Here is a 25,824-nt window from a genome sequence, read left to right on the forward strand (position 1 = left end):
GAAACTGAGGCTCAGGGGATTAAACAAACTTTCCAAGTCCACAAGGTGCTAGAGCTCAGATTTAACCTAGAAATGGCTGACTCCACAAGCTATGCTCTTAACCTCCATCAGTGGTGGTTTTTAACCAGACATACATACTTGTTAAACCAAAGGCACTTGTGCCTCCCCTCCCTCCCTTCTCCCCCTCCCTCTGGAGCGGCACTCTAAGCACATGAATGTTTTCTAAGCTCCCCAGGTGTTTCTGAGGTACATGGGTTAAGAGCTGCCACTCTTTGCCTTACAGTTTTGTATTATTAATACAGGCGGCTGACTCTAGATGTTCTTGAGGACAGGGCCCCCAACTCCAGCTTCCTTGAAGTTGCCATTGTGACAGAACAATGGCTTGCCCTGAAGTAAGCAGGCATCAGGAAATGTCACTGGATGAAAGGATTCAGAGCAACTGCCACTCAGTCAGTTGCCAAGGGGCTCCAGTGGGACCAAGGGGTGCGCAGGATGTGCCTGGGAGCTGGTTGACCTCGTCACTCTCTCCCGTGGGTGGGAGGTTCACTGGGGCCCATTTGGGGTAGAGTCCCTGCTGCTGGCAGGGGCATCTCAGCCCAGCCTAGAGCAAAGAGGCATTAGGAAATAACAATCTTCCTAAACTTCCTCTCCCAGTTCCTCAGCTTATAGGCCCAGCTCTGAGCCTAGAAGTCACTGAGGTGTGTGGCTGCTTGTCCAACGGTCAACATGGATCATCGAAGCCGATTACGGGGCACAGGCCTGAGCCGAACCCTTGGGACCCAGCCCCGGGCCCCCCGGGTCCCATTTCCCCTCCATGTGGAACAGGAGGCCAGGGAAGGAGAAGAATGGGAGCGTGAGCTGCCACGTCTGAGGCTTCCTGTCTATGGGCCCCCCGAAAGCGAAGAGGCACCCGACAATGTTATGGGTAAGGACATGCCCTTCCACCCTGGGCAGAAGAGGATGGCTTCATCTTTCTCATCCTTTGTCCATAAGAGGCAGGGAGTAGGAAGCAGGATGCAGGGCATATAATGGGCAGAACTAGGGTGAGGGGTGAGTTCGAAAAGGTCAGGTTTCCTATCTGCCTCAGGGGGTTGTCATGAGGAGCAAGAATATATACAAAAACAACTCGAATTGAGAAAGGCTGTTTTGAATATTACGTGTTGTGTACAAAATTAAGTGCTTACAATATCAAATGCTCACCCTGTACCAGGTGCTTTGGGAAACAGATGAATTAGACATCAATTCTGGCCCCAAAGAGTTGGCAGTCTAATACAGAAAAGACAAACTGTTAGGATGGCTTCTGTGGGATTCAGAAAGATAACCAGGGTTCACAGGAAGATAGAGGGGACTGGGCGGGGGCACAGAAGCTGCTGATGGCTCTTGTCTTACTGATGTGTGTTCTCTTTCCTCAGTCTTCACCTCCAATCCTAGCAAATGGGTAGGTAATGGAGTAATTATCAATAGATAAACCAACACTGCTGGGAAAAAAGATTTGGGGGGAATTTTTCAAGTCTTGATTTAAAAAAAATGTACACCTGTGAGACAAGCTTAAGTCACCAAACTGCCTGCTTGCCCTGTAGTTCCTTGACAGCTGGAAGAGAATGGTCCAGAGATCATTGCTTTCCAGATTAGACCTTCTCCAAGTCTTCCCAGGACCTGAAAGGGCTGCAACTAGATGGGGATCACGACTCTATTCATGAAGATCACTGTAAGGAAAAAAACGGATAAATATCTCTTAGAGGTATAAATGAGCCCTGGTTGCACAGTGGTTAGGAGCTTGGCTGCTAACCAAAAAGGTCAGCAGTTCAAATCCACCAGCAGCTCCTTAGAAACCCTGTGGGGCAGTTCTACTCTGTCCTATAGGGTCGCTATGAGTCTGAATCCACTCGACAGCAACCAATCTGGTTTTTTGGTTTAGAAGTATAAAGTACAAGCCATTCCGAGGCAGAAAAGTTAGTTTTCAGGAAAGATGATGTGCGGTAGTGAAGCTTTGTCAGGAAGCCAGTCACTGGCGACAGTGAAAAGCCAATCACAGGTGAGGCTTTGTGGAAGAGATGGGATTGGCCTGGAAGGATAAAACAGGGTCTAAAACAGTGCTGAGGGTGGGCAGCCAGACACAGGCGACGCCACATGACGGCCTTCGTCAAGTTGGGCGAGGCATGGTTTGGCGGGCTAGGCCCACCTCAAGGGCGAAGGCGCAAAGTGGCTGGAGGGTGAGCAGGCGGGGACGGCGCCCACGTGGTGGGGGGAAAGGGCTGAAAGAGGCCCCCAAACTCATACTTTACCCACCTGAGGCAAAGTGCAAGCCGGTTCAGAGACAGAGAGCTTAGTTTCAGATTTGGGGGAGATGGTGTGCGATGGTGAGGCTTTGTGGAAGAGATGGGCCTGAAAGGACGACAGAGTCTAAATCTGTGGTGAAGAGAGGAGAGCGGGAGGAGGCTTTTGCCGAGTTGAGCGACGCTAGGGGGCCGCCGCAGGGCGCAAGCGCAAACTCTGGCTGGGGGGGGGGGGGCGAGGAGGTGGGGCCGCCGCCCACGTGGCGGGGCGGGGCGGGGCGGGGCGGGGCGGGGCGGGGCGGGGCGGGGGCGGAGCAAGCCTCCCTAGGCCGCGCCCCGGCTAGGGCGGTCGCGGTGCGCGAGGTTGTTTCTGTCTGAGGGCGGGAGAAGTCGCGCTCGGGCCGAGGGACGTGTGTCTGCACTCGCTCGGTTATGGAGGCGCCGCCGCCAAAGTTGCAAGCCACGGCAACCCCGGGCCGGAGCCGAAGGCTCCTGCTGCCGCTGCTGCTGCTCCTACTGCCGACCGGAGTTGTGTGGGGCTGGGAGGCAGAGGAGAGGCCCCGGACCCGCGAAGAAGAGTGCCACTTCTACGCGGGCGGACAAGTGTACCCGGGGGAGTCGTCCCGGGTATCGGTCACCGACCACTCCCTGCACCTCAGCAAAGCCAAGAGTAGGTGGTGCTTCGCCAAAGGGTGGTGACCGGTGGCGGGCGGAGGCAAGCGATGGTGGGGACGGCCCAGAGACACGTGTACTCTGGTTGCGGTAGCTCCCCGGGGGCCTGGGCTTGGGCATTACCTCCTGGTTCTCTTCCGGGGGGCGAAGGAATGGAGGGGGACTCCAGCTGCAAAGAAAGGTATATTTTCCACTGATCAGATTTTGGAAGAGATTGTGGTTACCCCAAAAGCCGCAGATGAAAGAGAAAGGGTGGTCCTAGTCCTTTGCTTGCGGGCATTGAGGGTGTTGTGCAAACTGAAACACTTCCTCAAACCTCGCTAGTTCCTGCCGAACATCCCGCCCGTTTCCAAGTACTATTTGAGCTTTATCTGTTTGTTTTAATCTTAGTATTCGGGGAGGATGCATAGATAGGTTGAATAATGATTCCCAGAAAGTTTGATTAAACAGAAAAGTGACGTAAACAAAATACTCAGGAGGGCAAACATCTCATTTTTATTTTTGTAGCATCTTATAAGGAAGACTATTAAAAGCCATCTTCCAAAACCTGTATATTTATTGGGAATTCTTTGTGTTTCTCGGAAATGAAGAATCTATTGCAGAGTGTACTTTGGAGGGAAACGGAAAAAGAGGAGGTTCAAGATAACACGTTTGGGTTGATGATAAACCTCGTGGCAAATTTGTGTTCTGCCAGTTCGGCCTTTGATTATTTGCATTTTTGTCCAGCGTACACAGCGAATGGCCACTTTCAGGGAAGGACACGTCAGATTAAGATACTTAGAAAGTTGTGGCATGCTTGCATCTGGATGTTAAATTAGCCAAAAAGAAGTAGACAGTAACTATTGGGAAAAGACTGTTGCTTGCTTGCTTTTCAGTAACCTACTTTTCCAACGGATCATTTGACATCCTGTAGGTGTGTATTTGGCTTTTGTAGTTCTGTTACAGCATGTTCCATACCAGTATTCAGTGAAAAAAGTAATTCTTCACAATTATGAATCCCTAGTTTTTTTTTTTTTTTAGTGTTAATGGGGGATGTTATAACTAAGGGTGGGATGGGAGTGATAAATGAGAAAAACTGTTTTGCCACCTTAATATGCAGTTCTTTCGTACTGAAAGTTAACTACTTTTGGATTTTAGTTTGTAGAAAGCCAGTCTTGCACTTTTAATATAGTATTTCCAAGTCCCGTTGGTTTTACTTGCCTGGGAAGACATTTTGAAATGTGTCAGCCAGTTGTGTTTACCGACATTACATATATTTCTCAAAGGAAGCAAATCCATTCCAAGGCTGCTTGTGGAAGCAAAAAATAGTATAATAGATTTCCCTTTACCAGCAAACCTTTTCGAATTTTAGATATTTGCTACATTTCTGTGTCACATTAGGATTATCTAGCGTTAAAGACATAAGAACTTTTATTCATAAAATGGACTATTACAGAACCATTAAGGTCATATTTTCAAATAATTTTTTGTAACTTGAAAAACTGTTCATGATTAATCTACTGTTTCCTTTAAGAAGAGGGAGTGCAACATGATCCAAATTTGTGTGTTTAAAAAAGACTGGGAAGAAAAAAACATCAAAATGTTACCAGTGGAGTTAAGGAGGGGTGATTTAAATACTCTTTTTTATACTTCTCTGCATTTACCAGAATATTTATATCAACTAATTTATATTCAGGATAATTTTTGTTTATTTTAAATAGTGCAAGGGGTTGTTTGGGTAGTTCCATTTATAGATCTTAACAAAGTAACTGCAGTATTTTTGCTCTATAAATGGATGACGGTTTTTTCTTTGAACAAACACTGCAATTCCTAAGTCCAGGAAAAAAAAAAACTGCCGTCAGTCGATTTTGACTCATAGAGACCCTATCGGACAGAGTAGAACTGCCCCGCAGGGTTTCCGTGGAGTGCCTGGTAGATTCCAACTGCCAACCTTTTGGTGAGCAGCCAAGCTGTTAATCACTACGCCACCAGGGTTTGGCTGCTAATCAAAAAGATAGGCAGTTCGAATCCACCAGCCGGTCCTTGGAAACCCTATGAGGCAGTTCTTTCTCCTATAGGGCCGCTATGAGTTGATGTCGACTCGATGGCAATGGTATTCCTAAATCAAGAACCCAAAATTTCCAAAATTAATTTTCAGAACAAAATTTGTTTTTCAGAGTTAGTTTTCCCAATATGCAATAATCATTAAGGAGTGTCATTGTAGATCGTGAAAATTATTAAATGAGTAGCATTTTAAGTAATGTATATAAAGCATGGAATCCTGGTGGCGCAGTGGTTAAGAGCTCAGGCTGCTAACCAAAATGTCGGCAGTTGGAATCCACCAACTGCTCCTTGGAAACCCTGTGGGGCAGTTCTACTCCGTCCTATAGAGTCGCTACGAGTCAGAATTGACTCAACGGCAACAAGTTTGGTCGTTTTTGTTTTTGGTCTATAAGGCATATATAGTTCAGTACTCTTCTGCTAGAGGAGCCCCGTTGGCTCAGTGGTTAAGTGTTTGGCTCCTAAGAAAAGGTCCGAGGTTCGAACCCACCAACTGCTCTGCAGGAGGAACACCTGGCAAACCTGCCCCAGTAAAGATTAAACCCACTGCCGTTGAGTGGATTCTGACTCAGCAACCCTACAGGACAGACTAGAACCTGCCCCATAAAGTTTCCAAGGAGCGCCTGGCGGACTCAAACTGCTGACCTTAGCAGCCCTAGCACTTTAACCACTATGCCACCAGGGTATTCCCAGTAAAGATTACAGGCTTGGAAACTCTACAGGGCAGTTCTACTCTGTCCTACAGGGTCCCTATGAGTTGAAATTCGACTCGATGGCAATGGGTTTGGTTTTGGTTACCCTTCTGCTATCTAATTCTCCCTCCTGGCCTTTACCTAATCGAATCAGGATTATTTATGTGAGGTAAGCTACTGGCTCAAGATAAGTAATCACATGTTTTATATTAACTTCACAGAGAAATTCATCTTGAACTTGTCTCTATTTACTGAATGACCACTGATGCTGGATATTATACAAAAGCATAAGCCTTACTTTCTAGGAACCTTATTCAAACTTGGAAGCAAATATTGACCTCAATGTACCTAATGCTTCTGAAAGTTTAAGTGCTATCTGAATGTTAACAGAGCATCAAGGTACATTATTATCAAATTACAGCACACCGTTATAAGAGAGCAGCATAAACTGTTAAATTTTGAATAGGTCAGTCACTTGAAACCTGTCCAGAGGGTGGGGGGGGTCTCCTCTTGCAAGGCCTTCTAGTAAAATAATCCAGTGGTCTGGGATTTTACACTTCTGGCCTGACTTGTAGTGAGTGTAGTCTAGTCTGCCTCAGGTCTTCACAGTATACTTAAGAAGCATCCACAACAAACCACACCAGCATTAGCAGTACTTAGTTGTACTTTGTCTCCAATAGAATCAGATATATTCATGCCAAATATGGTTGTTGCAAGTATCCTGAAACATCATTTACATTCATTATTGTCTTAGGTAATTATCAGATCCCTGTTAGCTCTTGCAGTTTTAAAATGTTAATAAATATCAGATCCTGGTTAGCTCTTGCAGTTTTAAAATGTTAATAAAAGAGCATGTATACTTACTGATTAGATAGTAAATAAGAACTACTTTAGGTGAAGGGAAGGACAACACTCAATACAGGGGAGGTCAGCACAACTGGACTGGACCAAAAGCAAAGAAGTTTCCCAATAAACTGAATACTTCAAAGGTTTACGGAGCAAGGGTGGGGGTTTGGGGACTATGGCTTCAGGGGACATCTAAGTCAATTGGCAAAATAAATTCTATTAAGAAAACATTCTGCATCCCACTTTGAAGTGTGGCGTCTGGGGTCTTAAACACTAGCAAGCAGCCATCTAAGATGCATCAATTGGTCTCAACCCACCTGGAGCAAAGGAGAATGAAGAACACCAAGGTCACAAGGTAATTATGAGCCCAAGAGACAGAAAGGGCCACATGAACCAGAGACTACATCATCCTGAGACCAGAAGAACTAGATGGTGCCTGGCCACAACCGATGACTGCCCTGACAGGGAGCACAACAGAGAACCCCTGAGGGAGCAGGAGAACGGTGGGATGCAGACCCCAAATTCTCATAAAACGACCAGACTTAATGGTCTGACTGACACTAGAAGAATCCCGGCGGTCATGGTCCCCAAACCTTCTGTTGGCCCAGGACAGGAACCATTTCCGAAGCCAACTCATCAGACATGGATTGGACTGGACAATGGATTGGACTGGACAATGGGTTGGAGAGAGATGCTGATGAGGAGTGAGCTATTTGCATCAGGTGGACACTTGAGACTATACTGGCATCTCTCTGGAGGGGAGATGGGGGGGTAGAGGGGGTTAGAAACTGGCAAAATGGTCACAAAAGGAGAGACTGGAAGGAGGGAGCGGGCTGACTCACTAGGGGGAGAGTAAGTGGGAGTATGGAGTAAGGTGTATATAAGTTTATATGCGAGAGACTGACTTGATTTGTAAACTTTCACTTAAAGCACAATAAAAATTGTTTTAAAAAAAACAGCATATATATATATTACTATATCACCAATTGGGTTTTTTTTAATATTTTGATAATTTTATTTCAATATAATTGGTTTCCTTTGTAATTCTATGTCTTTTATATACTCAATGACATTATTCTGAGAAGGGGTCCATAGGCTTTGCCAGACTGCCAAATCGATCCAAAGGTTAAGAAGCCCTGATATTTGGTGATTTCCTAAAGATGTCCTTCTGCCATCCCACCAACTTTCTCAGTGCTATAAAACATCATGTAATCTTTTTCTTTCTTAGTTTCCAAGCCAGCACCTTATTGGGAAGGAACAGCTGTGATAAATGGAGAATTTAAGGAGCTCAAGTTGACTGATTATCGTGGAAAATACCTGGTCTTTTTCTTCTACCCACTTGATTTGTAAGTAATATGTGTGACCAGTGAAGCCTCAGTTGTTATTCAAAAAAATGAAATAGTTAGAAATGTTTTTATTCGGCTCTTGGTTCTTAAAAAGGCAAGCTGAGATGAGAAATTTATTCAGAAAGGCATCATCTATAGTATATTTCAGAGTCATATTGACCCCAGTACTTTATACTTATAGCTACATGATTGTGTTATCATAATGTAATCATTAAAGAAAAGAAGGTGGAAGAGGACCTTATCAAGAAAGAGGGGGAGGGGGTATTAAAGAACATTTCCTCATCTCCAAAATATAGATAGTTCCAAATAGCTCATAGGGTTGGTATAGGAATGTTGAAAAAAAAAAAAAAAAAACAGTGAAATGATGTAAAATTTGTGTAGGTCCTTCGAAAGCTATAAAACACTATATAAATACAAAGTATTAAATAAAAGCTAATAAAATGGGGGGAGGGGTGCTGCCAGAAGGGAGAATTGAACATAGGTGACCACTGATCCATTAAGTTATAATAAAAAAAAGTTCATTGAGCTATTATTGGGAACTCTATAATATAAAAATTTGATAAAATGATAATCTTTTAGACTATGCCATCTTGAGAAGTTTCATATATAAAATTGTTCTTAATATGCATTTTTATATACTAAAGATGTTTATGAAAACAAACTTGTTTGAAGCTTCGGGTAAATGTATTTTGAAAAAACTGAATTAATTTTTTTTTCTAACTTTCAGCACATTTGTGTGTCCAACTGAAATTATCGCTTTTGGTGATAGAATTGAAGAATTCAGATCTATAAATACCGAAGTGGTAGCCTGCTCTGTTGATTCGCAGTTTACCCATTTGGCCTGGTCAGTATCTTATATTTGTAGGAGAAAAAAACAGGTTTACTCTTAAATCATGGACAGGTAACTCTTAACAAGATGGGATTATAGTTATTTATCAGACTATTCAAAAATAGATTTATCTGAGCTTCTAGTTTAATGAAGTTATGGTAAAAATCCTTAAGGATTTTAGAGGACATTTCAAAATAGGGGTAAAAATTCAATGCAAGAAATGTGATTTCCATAGCAAAAATCACTGAATTGTGTAATGCCATTTTTATTGTAATAAATTGGGTAATGTTAATCTGAAGAAAAAAAATTTATACCATTTCTCTGTTACAGTTTCTAGTATGGTAAGTTATATTCAAAATAGCATTTATAATTACATTTCAAGAAGCAATAATATGTAAAAATTCATTAATGAAAGGATGTTCACCTAATTAGTTTCAAAGAATTGTCAATTAAAATGACAAGAGATGCCATTTTTTCCTGCCTGATTGGCCAAGATTTAAAAGATTGAAAAAAAAATCATCAATGTTGATAAAGGTACAAAGAAATGGCCCTCACCCACACACAATTGGTTCAGCATTTCTGGAGAGCAGTTAGGCAACATGTTTCAAAATTTGAAATGTGGATGTTGATGTGAATTTTTAATAGTGTCAAGGTAGATTTTTTTACACAGTAAAGATGTTCAGAATTATTTTGGTTTTAAAACTTGATATTCAATTTATTAAACCTGCAAATTCAAAACACAGTTTTTCTCCCCTTAAAATTCTTTTATATATCTTACATTTTAATTAGTTGGAGAACTACAGTTTAATTACATTCCCTTAAGTCATCAATTCCCATAAGTATTTTTGTGGACCTCTAGTGGCACAGTGGTTAAGAGCTCAGGCTGCTAACCAAAAGAGTCAGCAGTTCAAATCCACCAGCCTCTTTTTGGAAACCCTGTGGGGCAGTTCTACTCTGTCCTAAAGGCTGATGTGAGTCAGAACAGACTCAATGGCAAGGGGTTTAGTTTGGTTTTAAGTATTTTTAAGTGCAATTATATGATAAATTTTTATTTTCTTTTTAAGATTTTCAATTTTCAGACAAACCTTCCCAAGTATTTAACTCTTGCAAATTAATAAATGAATATGGTATATCTTAAGTTCCTTTAAAGTATGACTATTTATAAACTTAATAAAATTTCAAATTACACATTTTAAAATTGAAATCACAAAATGAATGTTATTCTAATATGCCAATTTCTCTTAAACATTATAAATAACTTAAGGTACAAATCTGTACTTAACTATTGCTGAATGTAAAAATATTAAAACTATAGGTTTAATTTATCATTCCTATAGTAACTCTCTAAATTTTCCTAGGGTTAAAATAAATACCTGCTACGGAAAAAGTTATATCATCCCAAATAATTTAGGGTTGCTTTCTCAACGAATTTTGGGGGTAACCTTCTCTGCTGGGGAGGATTTATACCAACCAGAGATTCTGAGTTGGATGTCAAAACTGGGACTACAGACATCTAGAGCAGTCTTTCACTGTTTTCTAGCAGCTATGCCAGTGTTCTGCCATTGGGACACTAGTCCACGCCCCCTGGTTTCAAGTTACAGAAGACCAACGAGTATGAGATTATAACTAACTTCCTTCAGTGCTTCAAGTGGACTTTGCATTTCTTTGGCTTTCAGAATATTTAAATATCACCCAGTTTTACTCTGCTTATTTCTCAAGATTTTGTCTTGTGATCACAATTCTAAGGTTATGCTTATGACAGTGGATATCTCTTAATCCATCAGTTCCAGGAATTAATCAGACAAGTGTGCATAGATGAGAATACAAGGATGTTTCCAGCAGTGTTTATAAAAGTAGAGATAAGTTAAATACGGTATGCCTGTACATATGGGGTTGCTGTGAGTCAGCATCCACTCAACAGCAACAGGTTTAGTGTTTTTTTTATATATATTTTTTTCTTGCTTTTATTTTCCCACTTAACAATATGTTGCTATTCTTTAAACACTATATATAGGTATATACATATTTTTTAATAATCATATTTTTAATGTATATGTGTATATACCTATATATAGTGTTTAAAGAATAGCAACATATTGTTAAGTGGGAAAATAAAAGCAAGAAAATAGAATGTATATTAGCCTGTTTGTGGGTACGTCTGTGTGTTTGTTCGTGTGTGCGTAGGCAGAGAAAAAGAGTGTTTTGATATATGCCATTTACTTTGCTGAGAGGTAAATGTTCTGTTTGTTACAGGATTAATACTCCTCGAAGACAAGGAGGACTTGGGCCAATAAGGATTCCACTTCTTTCAGATTTGAACCATCAGATCTCAAAGGACTATGGTGTCTATCTGGAGGACTCAGGCCATACTCTTAGGTACTTTTCAGTAGTTTTACATTATGACAAATTCAAGTATATTTGTAATCCTCCTTGAAATGGATGTTATTTATGAGTTAGAAGATACAAGACTTGATCAAGAAATGTTTATTTTGCTCTGTTTGCAAAAATATTGTAGATACTCATTAAAATAATAGGTTAAGTACCCTACTTAAACTATATTAATGTCCTAGACAGAGCTAGAAGATTATTTACAGATCTTTGACCAACCCTGTCATTTTAGAGGTAAAAGAAAGACTCATAGAACTTAGCCGGTTATATAATCAGTTAATGGCAGAGCTCAAACTTGAACCCAGGTCCTCAAATTCTCATCCATTTCTTTTTCCTCTTTTTCCACACTGACTGCAGTAATGTTTTTTCTAAATGCAAGTACCATTATATTTAGCAAGTCTGTGTCTTTGAAGTAGGAAAAATTAAGGAACTGTTTTACCCAGCAGCTCTCACTGAGTCACCTGAGCTAATAAATGCTAATAGAATTCTTTGAAAAAGGGTAGTTTTAGCCTAAAACAGTTGTCATTTTGGTATATTGTTTAGCTATGCTTTACAGTGCCAATAGTTTTTTTGTTTGTTTTATGTGAAGGTGTCGATATTTTATAATCCTGTATTTTTATCACAGCTTTATTGAGATATAATTCATATACCATACAATTCACCCAGTTGTGTAACCATCAGCACAGTCAATTTTAGAACATTTTCATCACCCCAATATTCATCATTTCAATAGCAGGTCTCTTGGGTAAAGTACTTCATTCAGACCGGAGAAGAAGTGAATCACACATACAGAGATTGAGAGAGAGGTAAAACTTAGATTGGTGATGTTGTCTTTTTCCACCACTAAAAAAGGAAATATAAAGGCATCCTATACAGCCAGTGACAAGAAAGATGGGTCACTCATTCCCTCAGCAGAATGCTTCCCTGTGTAGCTTCACTGTTTTGTTTACAGTGCAGTAAAATCCCATACCTAGTATACATGAAGATGCAACTGTAAATACTATAGTACATTTCGTAGCCAAAAACAATTTTTAAAGCTACCTTTAGGAGTAATAATACCACATTACACAATAGGAGTGTGTGTGTGTGTGCGCGCGCATGTGTGCACACACCAGTAAAGTGCAGGGTAGGTAATGCACTGTTGGCTCTGTGTAGCATCCTTCTGTGTGTATGGTACAGGGATTCACATATGCTAATACTAATACTTGTCTTAACTGAGAAGAAATGGCCTTACCTCTACCATTGTTATTTTATAGAGGTCTTTTCATTATTGATGACAAGGGAATCCTAAGACAAATTACTCTGAATGACCTTCCTGTGGGTAGATCAGTAGATGAAACACTCCGTTTGGTTCAAGCATTCCAGTACACCGACAAACATGGAGAAGGTACCCTTCCTTTCTAAGCATCGTAGCCTTTTGAAATCATAGTTTGCGAAATAGCATGATTAGTTGGGTTTCTTATTCTAATAAGATGGTTCCGAAGTTTGCAAATTATCAGATCTTCTTAACGGCACTTATTGATTGAAGTGCTGTTAACAAAACATCACTAATATAGTCTACTTACTGAATAAGATGCAAAGACATTCATTATTGGCATAGTACTTTTGGATAAACTTAAAAAGTTTTTGCAGTATTGCAAATTATATTTCTATAAACTTAAAATACACGAATCTGGCAATATTTTAAAATGTAGGTCTTGTTTGTATGCTTATATTATTTGATTTAGCTTTTTTAATAATGTAATCCTCAGGATTACTCAGTATCACACTGGTAACCTATCAGTTCATCGTTTCATTCTAAGTTTTAGCAATATCTAAATGAAAGAACTCAGATTTTGCTAAAATATAACACATTGTATATTCCTTTTAAAAGTGTAACTCAGTTCCTGGGTCAGGGTGCTTTCTAAATAAAGGGGAAATCCTGCTTTCCAAATACGTTTAAAGTCTCTTTTGACAGTGAGCCCTGGCATCAGTATAAAATACTGCAGGATATGTGGCAGACAAGACTACTGGAAGTTTATGTCAATTCAGAGAAATTTTTGCCCTGCCCAAATCTTTTAGGTCAACAGATTCCCAAACTTTCCAACTTTATTAGAGGAACACTCAGTTTGGTTTTTTATGTTGTAAGTATAACTAAATTAATTGGCAAAAATGAAAATAGATTAGTTGGATGCTGACAAGCTCCATGACTAAAATTCCTTGGTGGGAGCAGGCAAGCTAACAGATATCAAGTGCTTGGTGGCCTGGAAATGTTATTAATATAGGCTCTGTTTTCAGTTTTATTTGGAAGAAGCAAAGTTAGGAGTTGCTGAGGAGAACTGAACTGTTTTTAAACTGTCTTTCCCATTTTTGTTCCTTTTAGTCTGCCCTGCTGGTTGGAAACCTGGTAGTGAAACAGTAAGTGGAATTGATTTTTCTCTTAAAGGGATGGCGGGGTGTGGGGGGTAGGGAATGCCAGCCTTAGAATATTCTTTCCTTGTAATAGCACTGTCTTGATTTTGTACATGAAGTAAACATTGCTAGACAGAAATCATAGCGTACAGGCATTCTTTGAAATGTAGAGAAAGTAGCTGAAACTGGAGAAAGCAAAATATGGGGCTTAATACTGTGAAAGCAAAATATGGGGCTTAATACTGTGAATTTTAAAGCCAACAAAAACCAAACCAAACCCACTGCCGTTGAGTCGATTCCGACTCATAGCGACCGTATCAGACAGAGTAGAACTGCCCCATAGAGTTTCCAAGGAGTGCCTGGCAGATTTGAACTGCCGACCTCTTGGTTAGCAGCCGTAGCACTTAACCACTACACCAAGATCCAGAGAAATACACTGTTTAAAAAAAAAGGGGGGGGGGAACAATGGAGACTTGGTAGGATAAATTCAGAAGTCTGAGAGGTCAGGTATGGAATTATAGTGTGAACAAAGAAAATAGTTGGAAGCAAAACCTTTCTATGTACGTATAATGAAAAGTTTTTGAGAAAATCTGGTTTAATTAATACTTAAGCTAATGATTCTCTCCTTGTCATTTGTCTCCTTTGATGGAAGAAAAGGTTGAAATGGCTACATTCTTTCTCTTAGGAAGGCTATATAATTTATAGACAATCCCTGAAGGAGTCTCTAGCTAAAATACAATTTGGAGGCTTGTCATGAACCTTTTTTAAAATAATATGTTTATCTTCTAAAAATCAAGAATTTTACACAAACTATAGATAGGAAATTGAAAAACTACTAGCACATTGGAGGGAAGAAATCATTATCTTAGAATAATAGAGAAATAAAGAATCCTAAGACTTAGCAAAAAAAAAAAAAAGTACCATTAGCCATGGACAATCAGAGGTAGAAATTTACTCTAGAATCTCAGATTAGGTAAAGTAACATTTCACTGATTTTGAACCAACTTCTGATGGTTTTGCAAAACTGCTTTCGCTTTGAGGGTCTAAGTTAATGTTACGATACAAATTTACTTCTCTATACACAGATCTGGACCTCAAGGGGATTTAAAGTTATTAAAGGTACTTTGAGCACTGTACTTCATGTTATAAATTAGTCATCAGGTTAGTTTACATTTATTATTTGTGCAGCTTACAAATAGAAATACACATCAGAAGCTGCTGACATCACCTGAGAGTCCTTAAAAAGCATTTCTGGATAGAGCTTCAGGGTGAGGGGCACTTCCCTCTGGAGCTGCGGCAAAACTGTCACTGATGAATAACATCACTATGAATCCATGTCCTGAGAAATCAGCAGAGCTCCCAACAAGTACACATTCACTGTGAAAGATGTTATAGGATGAGTATTTTACATTTCAGAAAATGTGTTGATTATTTGCATGATTAGGTTTGGGAGGCCACAGACACCTTTGAGAATCTGGTGAAAACCATGGATTCTCCCTCCAGAAAAATGCCCTTGTGTTGTCACATACTGTGGTCATTCTTTTGATAAACATTTATTAAGCGCCTGCTACATGGTAATTATTCAAATTATTACTATAGCCAGACAGTCTCTATAATGAACAACATAGCTAAGGTCCCTACCCTAAGAGTTACATTATAATTTTTGAGTGTGATAAATGCTTTTAAAAATGGGTCGATGAGAGTTGATGAGATAGTTGATGGGTAAGTGACCAGGAAAGACTTCTGAGATGGCATTTGAGCTGCAACCAGAGTGAAGACAGCAGTCATGCAAAGAGCCATGCAGAAAGAACAGCAAGGGCAAAGGTCCTGAGGCAGAAGCCAGCTTAGCATGTTCAAGAAACAGGGGCCAGTGTGGCAGGAATATAGTGCGCTACTTAGGAGGGAAATAAGAATGCCAATGTCACGTGGCATGGAGAGTTCAGGTTCAACGAGAACTGATTCAGTGACGTGGAGGCCATTCATGACCATGGTGAGGACAGCATCTGGAGAACTATGAGGGCAGAAGCCATTTGGAAGTGGGTTGGGGACAGGGGCAGGGTGAGGAAAACGAGACAAAGTATGGACAGCTAGTTCAAGCAATATAGGTATGAAGGGGAGAAGAAAATTAAGTAGCTGGAAAAGGGGGATGTAGGGTCAAAAATTTCACGGTGGTGTTGCTTTGAAGATAGATGAATATGTCTTCTCTATCTCCTTCAGTTCCCTCCTGCATATTGCAGAGGTCTCCTGATTGGTCTCCATGACCTCAGTTTCTCTCCTCTCCAGTGCATGTCATTCTTCAGACCAGAACGTTTTAGAGGCTCTCCAGTACTCAGGACAAAGCCCAGACACTCGGGCACAGCCTTCAAGCCTTTCCATTCTGTTTCCACCACCTCTCCCAGCCTTATCTTCCATAGGATTCCCGCACTTATGCATGCTGTGCTCCGGCCAAATCACATGATTCTTGATTCCCCAAATGAGCCTTGCTTTTTCACATCATTGTGCCTTTGCTCAGGTCTTTCTACAGCATGCAGTGCCTGTCCCCTTCTCTAAATTCTGCTCTCTCTCAAGACCAACTTAAATGCCACCTCCTCTCTGAAGTCTTCCCTGATTTTACCACCAGCCTCCACTGGGTCACGCAGCCTGTGTTACAACATGGTAGCATTGTGCATTGCATCAAAAACAGCTGTGCACTTGTACATCTTCCCCACGTGCTCGTAAGAGCATCAAAGGTAGGGACTCTGGTAGTTACCCTTGTATCCCCGGCTGCCCAGGGCACTGTTGGCACATAGCTATTCAGTAAGTACTTGTGACTGGATTTAAATGCAAAGAGATTATAAATTGGCAAAGACAGAATACTGCTTAAAATGATGCCCATAAAAATAGGTAAAGTTAATTTTATGCTGAAGAAAAACTCTGAAGAAAATGCATATAGAACTATTTTAAACCAGTAAGTTATATATACAGATGTGTGTGTATAGATGTCCTTTACCTATAACTAGCAAGTCACATAGTCGATATGAGATCAAATTTTATTGGAAATGAAAAGGTCAAGTGGGTTTCTAAGGCTGTGATGCTCTTAGAGCGAGCACTTGTTTTAGAGTATGTGCTCATTTGATAGTGAACATAATGCTTGATGCTGTATTTGAGTTTGTTTTGTTTTTAACTTTATAGTTTGAGATTAGAAGGCTGTGTTCTGGACCACCAAAAAAATTCTTTTGATAAACCCTTAGTGAACACCCTGCCTCCTTTTCAGGGTTTTTGGCACACCACCATTTATTCAGCAGACCATCTTAAATACATTAACGTCTGTAGCCACGCTCTCTTTATGTGTTTGAGTTACTGAGATCAAATCTGAAGATGCCATGAAAGCCTGGCGGCCAAGAGAAGAGTTGTAAATAAAGTTTGGGGCGCTTGAGTGCAGACGTTAATTTATTTACAAATCATGTATCTGCCTTGTGGGACAGCTGAGATTGGTAGGCAGGACAAATCCAGTGTTTCCTAAATACATGTAATTTGGTACACAGAAATAGTCTTTTATCTTCTTTAGTCAAGAGACAGACAACTAATGTCAGACTACTAGGGATGTACTTTGGATTTTAAAATAATTTGCCTTTTTTTTTTTAAAACAGATAATCCCAGATCCAGCAGGAAAACTGAAGTATTTTGACAAACTAAATTGAAAAATACTTCCTCAGGGTACAATGCTTGAACGTTACCAATAAAGTTCAATGTTTTATTACCACATTGTGTTGCAGTAGTAATTTCTTGGAAAATACAAAAATCCATGTCAAAGCCCAAAGGCATTTAGTGTTCAAGTTAGACACTGACGCCAAAAGACAGGTTGCTCTTCTCTCTCTTCCCAAAGTGGGAAATGTCAGATTGAGCCAGACTAGTAACAATGTTATAGAGTACACGTTGTATGCCAGGCATTGGGTTAAGCAGGTGAAAAAAAAATCAAACCCAAACCCGTTGCCGTCAAGTCACTTCCGACTCATAGCAACCCTATAGGACAGAGTAGAACTGCACCCATAGTTCCCAAGGAGAGCCTGGTGGATTCGAACTGCCGACCTTTGGTCAGCAGCATACCACTATGCCACCAGGGTTAGATGAATTATTTCATCTAATCCTCAGAGCAACTCCTTATGAGTTCTTTGTTTTACAGATCGAGCGAACTGAAGTTCAGGTACATTACTTACCCAAAGTCACATAGCTAGCTAGTAAAAGCAGAACCAGACTTTGAACCCAGGCAGGCTAATTCTGGTTTCCGGGCTCTTAAACATTCCACAGTGGCTCACCTCTCTACATTTTGAGGGTCATGTTAAAGAACAGGCTATGAGCATACTTATCTTCTATAATATCTGATAGGCATACTTGGTCCCCAGAGCTAACTGCTCTGTATAACATAAAGCCCTTTTGCCCATTTTCTCTTAAATTCATTTTCAATTTGTACCAAACTTATAAGTAACAAGTTATATGCTTATGGTTAAACAAAAATTGAACCCCTAAGTATATATAGCTAAATGACCGTATACAAAGTTGGATTTCAGTGCTGCTCCATTTTTTCTTTACCATTTGCCACCCTAGTAGTGGCAATTTATTGCACTTTTATCTGTAGAAGTGCCATGTAGTTAAGGAACCTGGTACCCGGGAAAATTTACCTCATCCTCTCTTCCATTGTAGTCTCCTCTCTCAACAATCTCAAAAGTCCCTATCCTGGGGAAACTCATCACTAGAAATTGGGGTATTACTGGCCTCCTGGCTAAAAGTTCTGTCATAAATGGCTGGTGGTTAGTCATAGGCATTTGTAGATGGACATGGCAATCCAGCCCTCAATCTTCCTCTATAGCAATGTTCTAAATGGCTAACTTACATTCAAAATTTTAGAAAGCTAAACTATTAATAAAGTTGAAGACTGCTAGTACTTCAGTGTGTAAACAGGTCTGTGGTAATTGTCAATATTTTTTATAAACAATACAACTGGTATCCTATTCTCAGATTTCCTCTTTCCAGTCTAGAAAGTGCATTTTTTTACTCACGGAAATAAGCCCCTATCTGCTTCATTAGAATTCCCATTCTTTGGAACTTTTCTAGGTAGCTCTACTGTTCATCTTAGGTATGTTTTCGAGGACAGCTGTAGGGTAATGCTATTCAGCTATATGCATCCCCTCCTAATGGAGTCAGTTTTGCTCTTTCCCAAAGCATACCAAAAAAACCCATTGCCATCGAGTCAATTCTGACTCAAAGCAACCCTACAGGACAGAGTAGAACTGTCTCATAGAGTTTCCAAGGAGCACATGGTGGATTTGAACTGCTGACCTTTTGGTTAGCAGTCATAGCACTTAACCACTACGCCACCAAGGTTTTCCCCCCAAAGCATGCTGGGGATGAATTCCAGATGGACTCGGGCTAAGGTACAAGGCCGGGAGTGACGTGATGGCCAGTGGCCAAGGCCGAGGAACACCTTAGCAACAAGAAGAAAAACGTGGGCCTGGATGTGAAGTCCCTGGGAACGCTGGCTGTCCAAGGACTTGAGAGAAAACAGTGAGTCTTAGCCCAAGCTGGAACGGTATATAAGCTTGTGTCCCCTGATTGGTGGTGGCAGAGCACTAAACTGGTCCAGCCACCACCCTGGGCTATGGTCCCATAAGTGAGCTTCCCAATAAACCATATGTCATGACTGCTGGTTCTGGAGTCTTTCTTCAGTCTCTTGGAGATGTGGCCAACCTTAGGTTCAGGTGCTGCTGGGTTGTTACACAACAACAGCCATTTTTAGATCCATTTTAAAAAAGCAGTCTTTCGATATTCAGCAGCTATATTGATCACCTATTCTAAACAGCTGACATATAAAAAAAAAGTGACTAAATGACAAATTTCTGCCCTCAAGGAGTTTAGTATTTGATTAATGGAGTAATTTCCAGGTAGTTGCAAATAAAACATATTGCCTGGGTAATGTAAATTGTCTACGAATAAAATAGCATTGAATATACCCCTTGTCAGTGCCTTTTATAAAGTATCCCTTCAAACACCTGACTGAAAGTCCACAAGTCCAAAATTACATGCTAAAGATGATCTCATATAGCCATCCCTTTACAAAAGACTGGAGAGTGTTCAGAAAGGACAGTTCTCTGTTCTGCTGGCAAGGATGGGCCCCGGGCCTGACTGGGATGCAGCTACCGGAGACATTCACAGAAGGTGCTGAACTACCATAATCCGGAGAAGTGGTTTCCAACTGGGGGTGATTTTACCCCTCAGGGTACATGTCAATGTCCGGAGATGTGTTTGGTTGTCAGAACTGTGGTAGTAGTGTTACTGGCGTCTAGTGGGTAGACGCCAGGGATGCAAAGGACAGCCCCCCACAACAAAGAATTATCTGGCTCAAAATGTCAACAATGGCAAGATTGGAAAAACCTGATATAGAGACAGCTGCTAACATCAAGGAGGAGGCCAGCAGAGTTGAATAGCTGCCTTTGCAGAACAGAGCCATGCCAACATTAAGAGCTTATCCAAAATAATAGGTCAAGAGGTGACCTGACATTTCTGTGAAACGCTAGGCAGTGTCTTTTCAATGCACTAATATACTTATAATTCTCTTCTTTTCCCTCAAATTCCTGGTCTTCTGTTGAATATTTTCCAGTTAAGCCTTGCCAGTGTTCTAAGCTTTCCAATGATCATAGCTGACTGTCGGAGTGGTCACTGACTGCCCCCTGACCTTCATATCTTCTCCATCCAAGGACACAGCTCACCCTCCATCCTAAACTTCCCATCTGTCAGTATAATTCCAGGTTGTAAATTTTGTTCTCAAACACATTAACCACTATTTTATTATTTAATGGCATCTTTGTACCTTAACTTCCTGCATTTGACATCATAGACTGCATCCTTATATTATTTCATTACCCATGAACTTTCTGGCAATGTAGTATATAATTATACACCACTGAAATCATCTTCGAATAGAGTTACTAATATATGAATGTGATTAAATTTTTTTTTCTTAGCTAAATAGCTCCATAAAGGCCTTCATGTCAGGAAAACAGACACACATATATACACGGACACGTCTATAAACTCATTAAATTTTTTGCCTAGCTTTTAAAAGGAAAGAAAATGTTTATCACGGTTACTTAGATAGCAAAGCAACTTTTACCAATCCCATTAGTAACTTAATAATTTTAGCTTGATAATTTTGTACACTTATGTGTAAAAATAACAATATTCACCTTCCTGAGGTTTAAGCTTACAATTTATTAAAAGATTCAAAAGCCAAATCAAACACCCAAATTCACCTTAGTCATGCATTTCGTTCATACACAAAATATTACCTATGCATATGCAAAGTAATTTGCTAGGCAATGGGGATGAAGAGATATGACACAGGCTCTTCCCTCAAGAAGGCCAGTCTCAAAGGAAAGCAACATGCAAATAAATTTCAATACAGTGATATAATACTAAAAATGCCAACACCTGTGACGGCTCAAAGGTGAGCATGAGTGACTACAAGGAAAGATAGGGATGAAGGAAGGCTTCAGTGAGGAGGAAAGTATAAACCCATGTCCTAATTCTCCACTGAAGGCCATATCACCCAAGAGTGTACTCTACACAAAAAGATAGTACTTGTGACCCAACCTCAAGACTGGTCTCCCCTCACAGTTGTCTGAGATGGTAAATACTTTACAGTTGATTGGCTAGGGACTGGGTTCCAGAGTGTGCCTAAGGTTAGAGGGACGTTAAGAATCAAATCTGTAGCCTTAATTTCGTTAACTTCAAGCTCTGGCCATTTGTACAGTTCAGTCAGGGCATCAGAAACAGGACTTTTAAGTTTTCTCACTATTGAAGAGCGAATACACCATAACCCAAAAGCCACAAGATGGCGCCCAGCACACAGAAGTCAAACCGTAACTTAGCTAGTACTGAGACCACATTTCAGGCTAAACTTCACAGCAACGACTTATTCTCAAATTGTTGTTTTCTTAATTTAACTTAGAAAAAATTTGGAAAAAACAACTGTTAAAAAATCAGACCAATTACACTTTGAAACTAGAGAGAGGAGGCGGCTGCACAACATTGTGAATCAACTAAATGCCACTGAATTACTTCAAAATGGTTCATTTTAAGTTATGTGAGTTTCATCTCAATTAAAAAAAAAAAGCACATCAATTTAAAACTAAGTACATCCTACTCCAGACCTATGAAAGAGTCAATCACAACAGGACAAAGTTTCATTCTAAGAGGAAATTAAAACAAATGCCAAAAATATTTCGGCCATCCTCTTCTTTTATGGTTGACACTTGCCTATATTCTGCTATATATAGCATTAGGTAACCCTTTATCACAACAGCTGAGAAAATATGTATGAAATGTGGCAAAGGATCAAGATTCTAGGCCTAGTCTGGGCCTATCCCATCCTTTAGTTTGTGTGGGCTTTGAGAAGTTACTTTCCCTCTCTAAGTCTCGGTTCCCTAATCTGCAAAATGTGAGTAATAACGGTACTGACCTTAAAGGATTATTGTAAGGATTAAATGAGAAAACACATTTGAAAGTCATGAGCACAGTGCCTGACACACAGCAAGAATCCAACATTTGTTAGCCATATGAAAGAATTTTTATTTTATGATTATATCTTTTTTTTATTAACTTTTATTGAGCTTCAAATGAACGTTTACAAATCAAGTCAGTCTGTCACATATAAGTTTATATACATCTTACTCCTTACTCCCACTTGCTCTCCCCCTAATGAGTCAGCCTGCTCCCTCCTTCCAGTCTCTCCTTTCATGACCTTTTTGCCAGCTTCCAACTCTCTCTATCCTCCCATCCCCCCTCCAGACAGGAGATGCCAACACAGTCTCAAGTGTCCACCTGATACAATTAGCTCACTCTTCGTCAGCATCTCTCTCCTACCCACTGTCCACTCCCTTTCATGTCTGATGAGTTGTCTTCGGGAATGGTTCCTGTCCTGTGCCAACAGAAGGTTTGGGGACCATGCCCGCCGGGATTCCTCTAGTCACAGTCAGACCATTAAGTATGGTATTTTTATGAGAATTTGGGGTCTGCGTCCCACTGTTCTCCTGCTCCCTCAGGGGTTCTCTATTGTGCTCCCTGTCAGGGCAGTCATCGATTGTGGCCGGGCACCAACTAGTTCTTCTGGTCTCAGGATAATGTAGGTCTCTGGTTCATGTGGCCCTTTCTGTCTCTTGGGCTCTTAGTTGTCGTGTGACCTTGGTGTTCTTCATTCTCCTTTGATCCAGGTGGGTTGAGACCAATTGATGCATCTTAGATGGCCGCTTGTTAGCATTTAAGACCCCAGACGCCACATTTCAAAGTGGGATGCAGAATGTTTTCATAACAGAATTATTTTGCCAATTGACTTAGAAGTCCCCTTAGAGCATGATTCCCAAACCCCCGCCCTTGCTCCACTGACCTTTGAAGCATTCATTTTATCCCGGAAACTTCTTTGTTTTTGGTCCAGTCCAACTGAGCTGACCTTCCATTTATTATTGTCCTTCCCTTCACCTAAAGCAGTTCTTATCTACTAATTAATCAGTAAAAAACCCTCTCCCTCCCTCCCTCCGTCCCCCCCCTCGTAACCACAAAAGTATGTGTTCTTCTCAGTTTATATTATTTCTCAAGATCTTATAATAGTGGTCTTATACAATATTTGTCCTTTTGCCTCTGACTCATTTCGCTCACCATAATGCCTTCCAGGTTCCTCCATGTTATGAAATGTTTCACAGATTCGTCACTGTTCTTTATTGATGGGTAGTATTTCATTGTGTGAATATACCACAGTTTATTTACCCATTCATCCGTTGATGGACACCTTGGTTGCTTCCAGCTTTTTGCCATTGTGAACAGTGCTGCAATAAACATAGGTGTGCATATATCTGTTTGTGTGAAGGCTCTTGTTTCTCTAGGGTATATTCCGAGGAGTGGGATTTCTGGGTTGTATGGTAGTTCTGTTTCTAACTGTTTAAGATAACGCCAGATAGATTTCCAAAGTGGTTGTACCATTTTACATTCCCACCAGCAGTGTATAAAAGTTCCAATGTCTCCGCAGCCTCTCCAACATTTATTATTTTGTATTTTTTGGATTAATGCCAGCCTTGTTGGAGTGAGATGGAAGCTCTTCGTAGTTTTAATTTGCATTTCTCTAATGGTAAAAAAAAAATTTTTTTAATCGCTAATGATCGAGAACATTTTCTCGTGTGTCTGTTAGCTGCCTGAATACCTTCTTTAGTGAAGTGTGTGTTCATTTCCTTTGCCCACTTCTTGATTGGGTTGTTTGTCTTTTTGTGGTTGAGTTTTGACAGAATCATGTAGATTTTAGAGATCAGGCACTGGTCGGAGATGTCATAGCTGAAAATTCTTTCCCAGTCTGTAGGTGGTCTTTTTACTCTTTTGGTGAAGTCTTTAGATGAGCATAGGTGTTTGATTTTTAGGAGCTCCCAGTTATCGGGTTTCTCTTCATCATTTTTGGTAATGTTTTGTATTCTGTTTATGCCTTGTATTAGGGCTCCTAGGGTTGTCCCTATTTTTTCTTCCATGATCTTTATCGTTTTAGTCTTTATGTTTAGGTCTTTGATCCACTTGGAGTTAGTTTTTGTGCTTGGTGTGAGGTATGGGTCCTGTTTCATTTTTTTGCAAATGGATATCCAATTATGCCAGCACCATTTGTTAAAAAGACTATCTTTTCCCCAATTAACTGACACTGGGCCTTTGTCAAATATCAGGTGCTCATATGTGGTTGGATTTATATCTGGGTTCTCAATTCTGTTCCACTGGTCTATGTGCCTGTTGTTGTACCAATACCAGGCTGTTTTGACTACTGTGGCTGTATAATAGGTTCTGAAATCAGGTAGAGTGAGGCTTCCCACTTTCTTCTTCTTTTTCAGTAATGCTTTGCTTATCCGAGGCTTCTTTCCCTTCCATATGAAGTTGGTGATTTGTTTCTCTATCACCTTAAAAAATGACATTGGAATTTGGATCAGAAGTGCATTGTATGTATAGATGGCTTTTGGTAGAATAGACATTTTTACTATGTTAAGTCTTCCTATCCATGAGCAAGGTATGTTTTTCCACTTAAGTAGGTCCTTTTTAATTTCTTGTAGTAGAGCTGTGTAGTTTTCTTTGTATAGGTCTTTTACATCCTTGGTAAGATTTATTCCTAAGTATTTTATCTTCTTGGGGGCTACTGTGAATGGTATTGATTTGGTTATTTCCTCTTCGATGTTCTTTTTGTTGATGTAGAGGAATCCAAGTGATTTTTGTATGTTTATCTTATAACCTGAGACTCTGCCAAACTCTTCTATTAGTTTCAGTAGTTTTCTGGAGGATTCCTTAGGGTTTTCTGTGTATAAGATCATGTCATCTGCAAATAGAGATAATTTTACTTCCTCCTTGCCAATCTGGATGCCCTTTATTTCTTTGTCTAGCCTAATTGCCCTGGCTAGGACTTCTAGCACGATGTTGAATAAGAGCGGTGATAAAGGGCATCCTTGTCTGGTTCCCGTTCTCAAGGGAAATGCTTTCAGGCTCTCTCCATTTAGAATGATGTTGGTTATTGGCTTTGCGTAGATGCCCTTTATTATGTTGAGGAATTTTCCTTCAATTCCTATTTTGGTGAGAGTTTTTATCATAAATGGGTGTTGGACTTTGTCAAATGCCTTTTCTGCATCAATTGATAAGATCATGTGGTTTTTGTCTTTTGTTTTATTTATGTGGTGGATTACCTTAATGGTTTTTCTGATATTAAGCCAGCCTTGCATACCTGGTATAAATCCCACTTGATCGTGGTGAATTATTTTTTTGATATGTTGTTGAATTCTATTGGCTAGAATTTTGTTGAGGATTTTTGCATCTATGTTCATGAGGGATATAGGTCTATAATTTTCTTTTTTTGTAATGTGTTTACCTGATTTTGGTATCAGGGAGATGGTGGCTTCATAGAATGAGTTGGGTAGTATTCCATCATTTTCTATGCTTTGAAATACCTTTAGTAGTAGTGGTGTTAACTCTTCTCTGAAAGTTTGGTAGAACTCTGCAGTGAAGCCGTCCGGGCCAGGGCTTTTTTTTGTTGGGAGTTTTTGGATTACCGTTTCAATCTCTTTTTTTGTTATGGGTCTATTTAGTTGTTCTACTTCTGATTGTGTTAGTTTAGGTAGGTAGTGTTTTTCCAAGAATTCATCCATTTCTTCTAGGTTTGCAAATTTGTTAGAGTACAGTTTTTTGTAATAATCTGATATGATTCTTTTAATTTCAGTTGGGTCTGTTGTGATGTGGCCCTTCTCGTTTCTTATTCGGGTTATTTGTTTCCTTTCCTGTATTTCTTTAGTCAGTCTAGCCAATGG

At 40.2% G+C, this 25,824-nt stretch overlaps 1 protein-coding gene across 1 annotated transcript; it reads left to right on the plus strand.

Annotated features, from left to right (window-relative positions):
• Nucleotides 1–2,635: 2,635 nt before the first annotated feature.
• Nucleotides 2,636–17,222, plus strand: PRDX4 (peroxiredoxin 4). Its single transcript, XM_010595743.3, has 7 exons — nt 2,636–2,946; nt 7,755–7,872; nt 8,600–8,716; nt 10,955–11,077; nt 12,346–12,476; nt 13,452–13,486; nt 17,110–17,222. The coding sequence occupies exons 1-7, from the start codon at nt 2,709–2,711 to the stop codon at nt 17,158–17,160; spliced, it is 813 nt and encodes a 270-aa protein (XP_010594045.2). The 5' UTR covers nt 2,636–2,708; the 3' UTR covers nt 17,161–17,222.
• Nucleotides 17,223–25,824: the final 8,602 nt, after the last annotated feature.

This window comes from Loxodonta africana, chromosome X (genome assembly GCF_030014295.1).
Source record: "Loxodonta africana isolate mLoxAfr1 chromosome X, mLoxAfr1.hap2, whole genome shotgun sequence".
Taxonomy (NCBI): Eukaryota; Metazoa; Chordata; class Mammalia; order Proboscidea; family Elephantidae; genus Loxodonta; species Loxodonta africana.

Coding starts and splice junctions, on each gene's coding strand:
- PRDX4 (XM_010595743.3), top strand. CDS start 2,709: ATGGAGGCGCCGCCGCCAAAGTTGCAAGCCACGGCAACCCCGGGCCGG. Junction 7,873..8,599: donor TTCTTCTACCCACTTGATTT/GTAAGTAATATG, acceptor TCTAACTTTCAG/CACATTTGTGTGTCCAACTG. Junction 12,477..13,451: donor CACCGACAAACATGGAGAAG/GTACCCTTCCTT, acceptor TGTTCCTTTTAG/TCTGCCCTGCTGGTTGGAAA.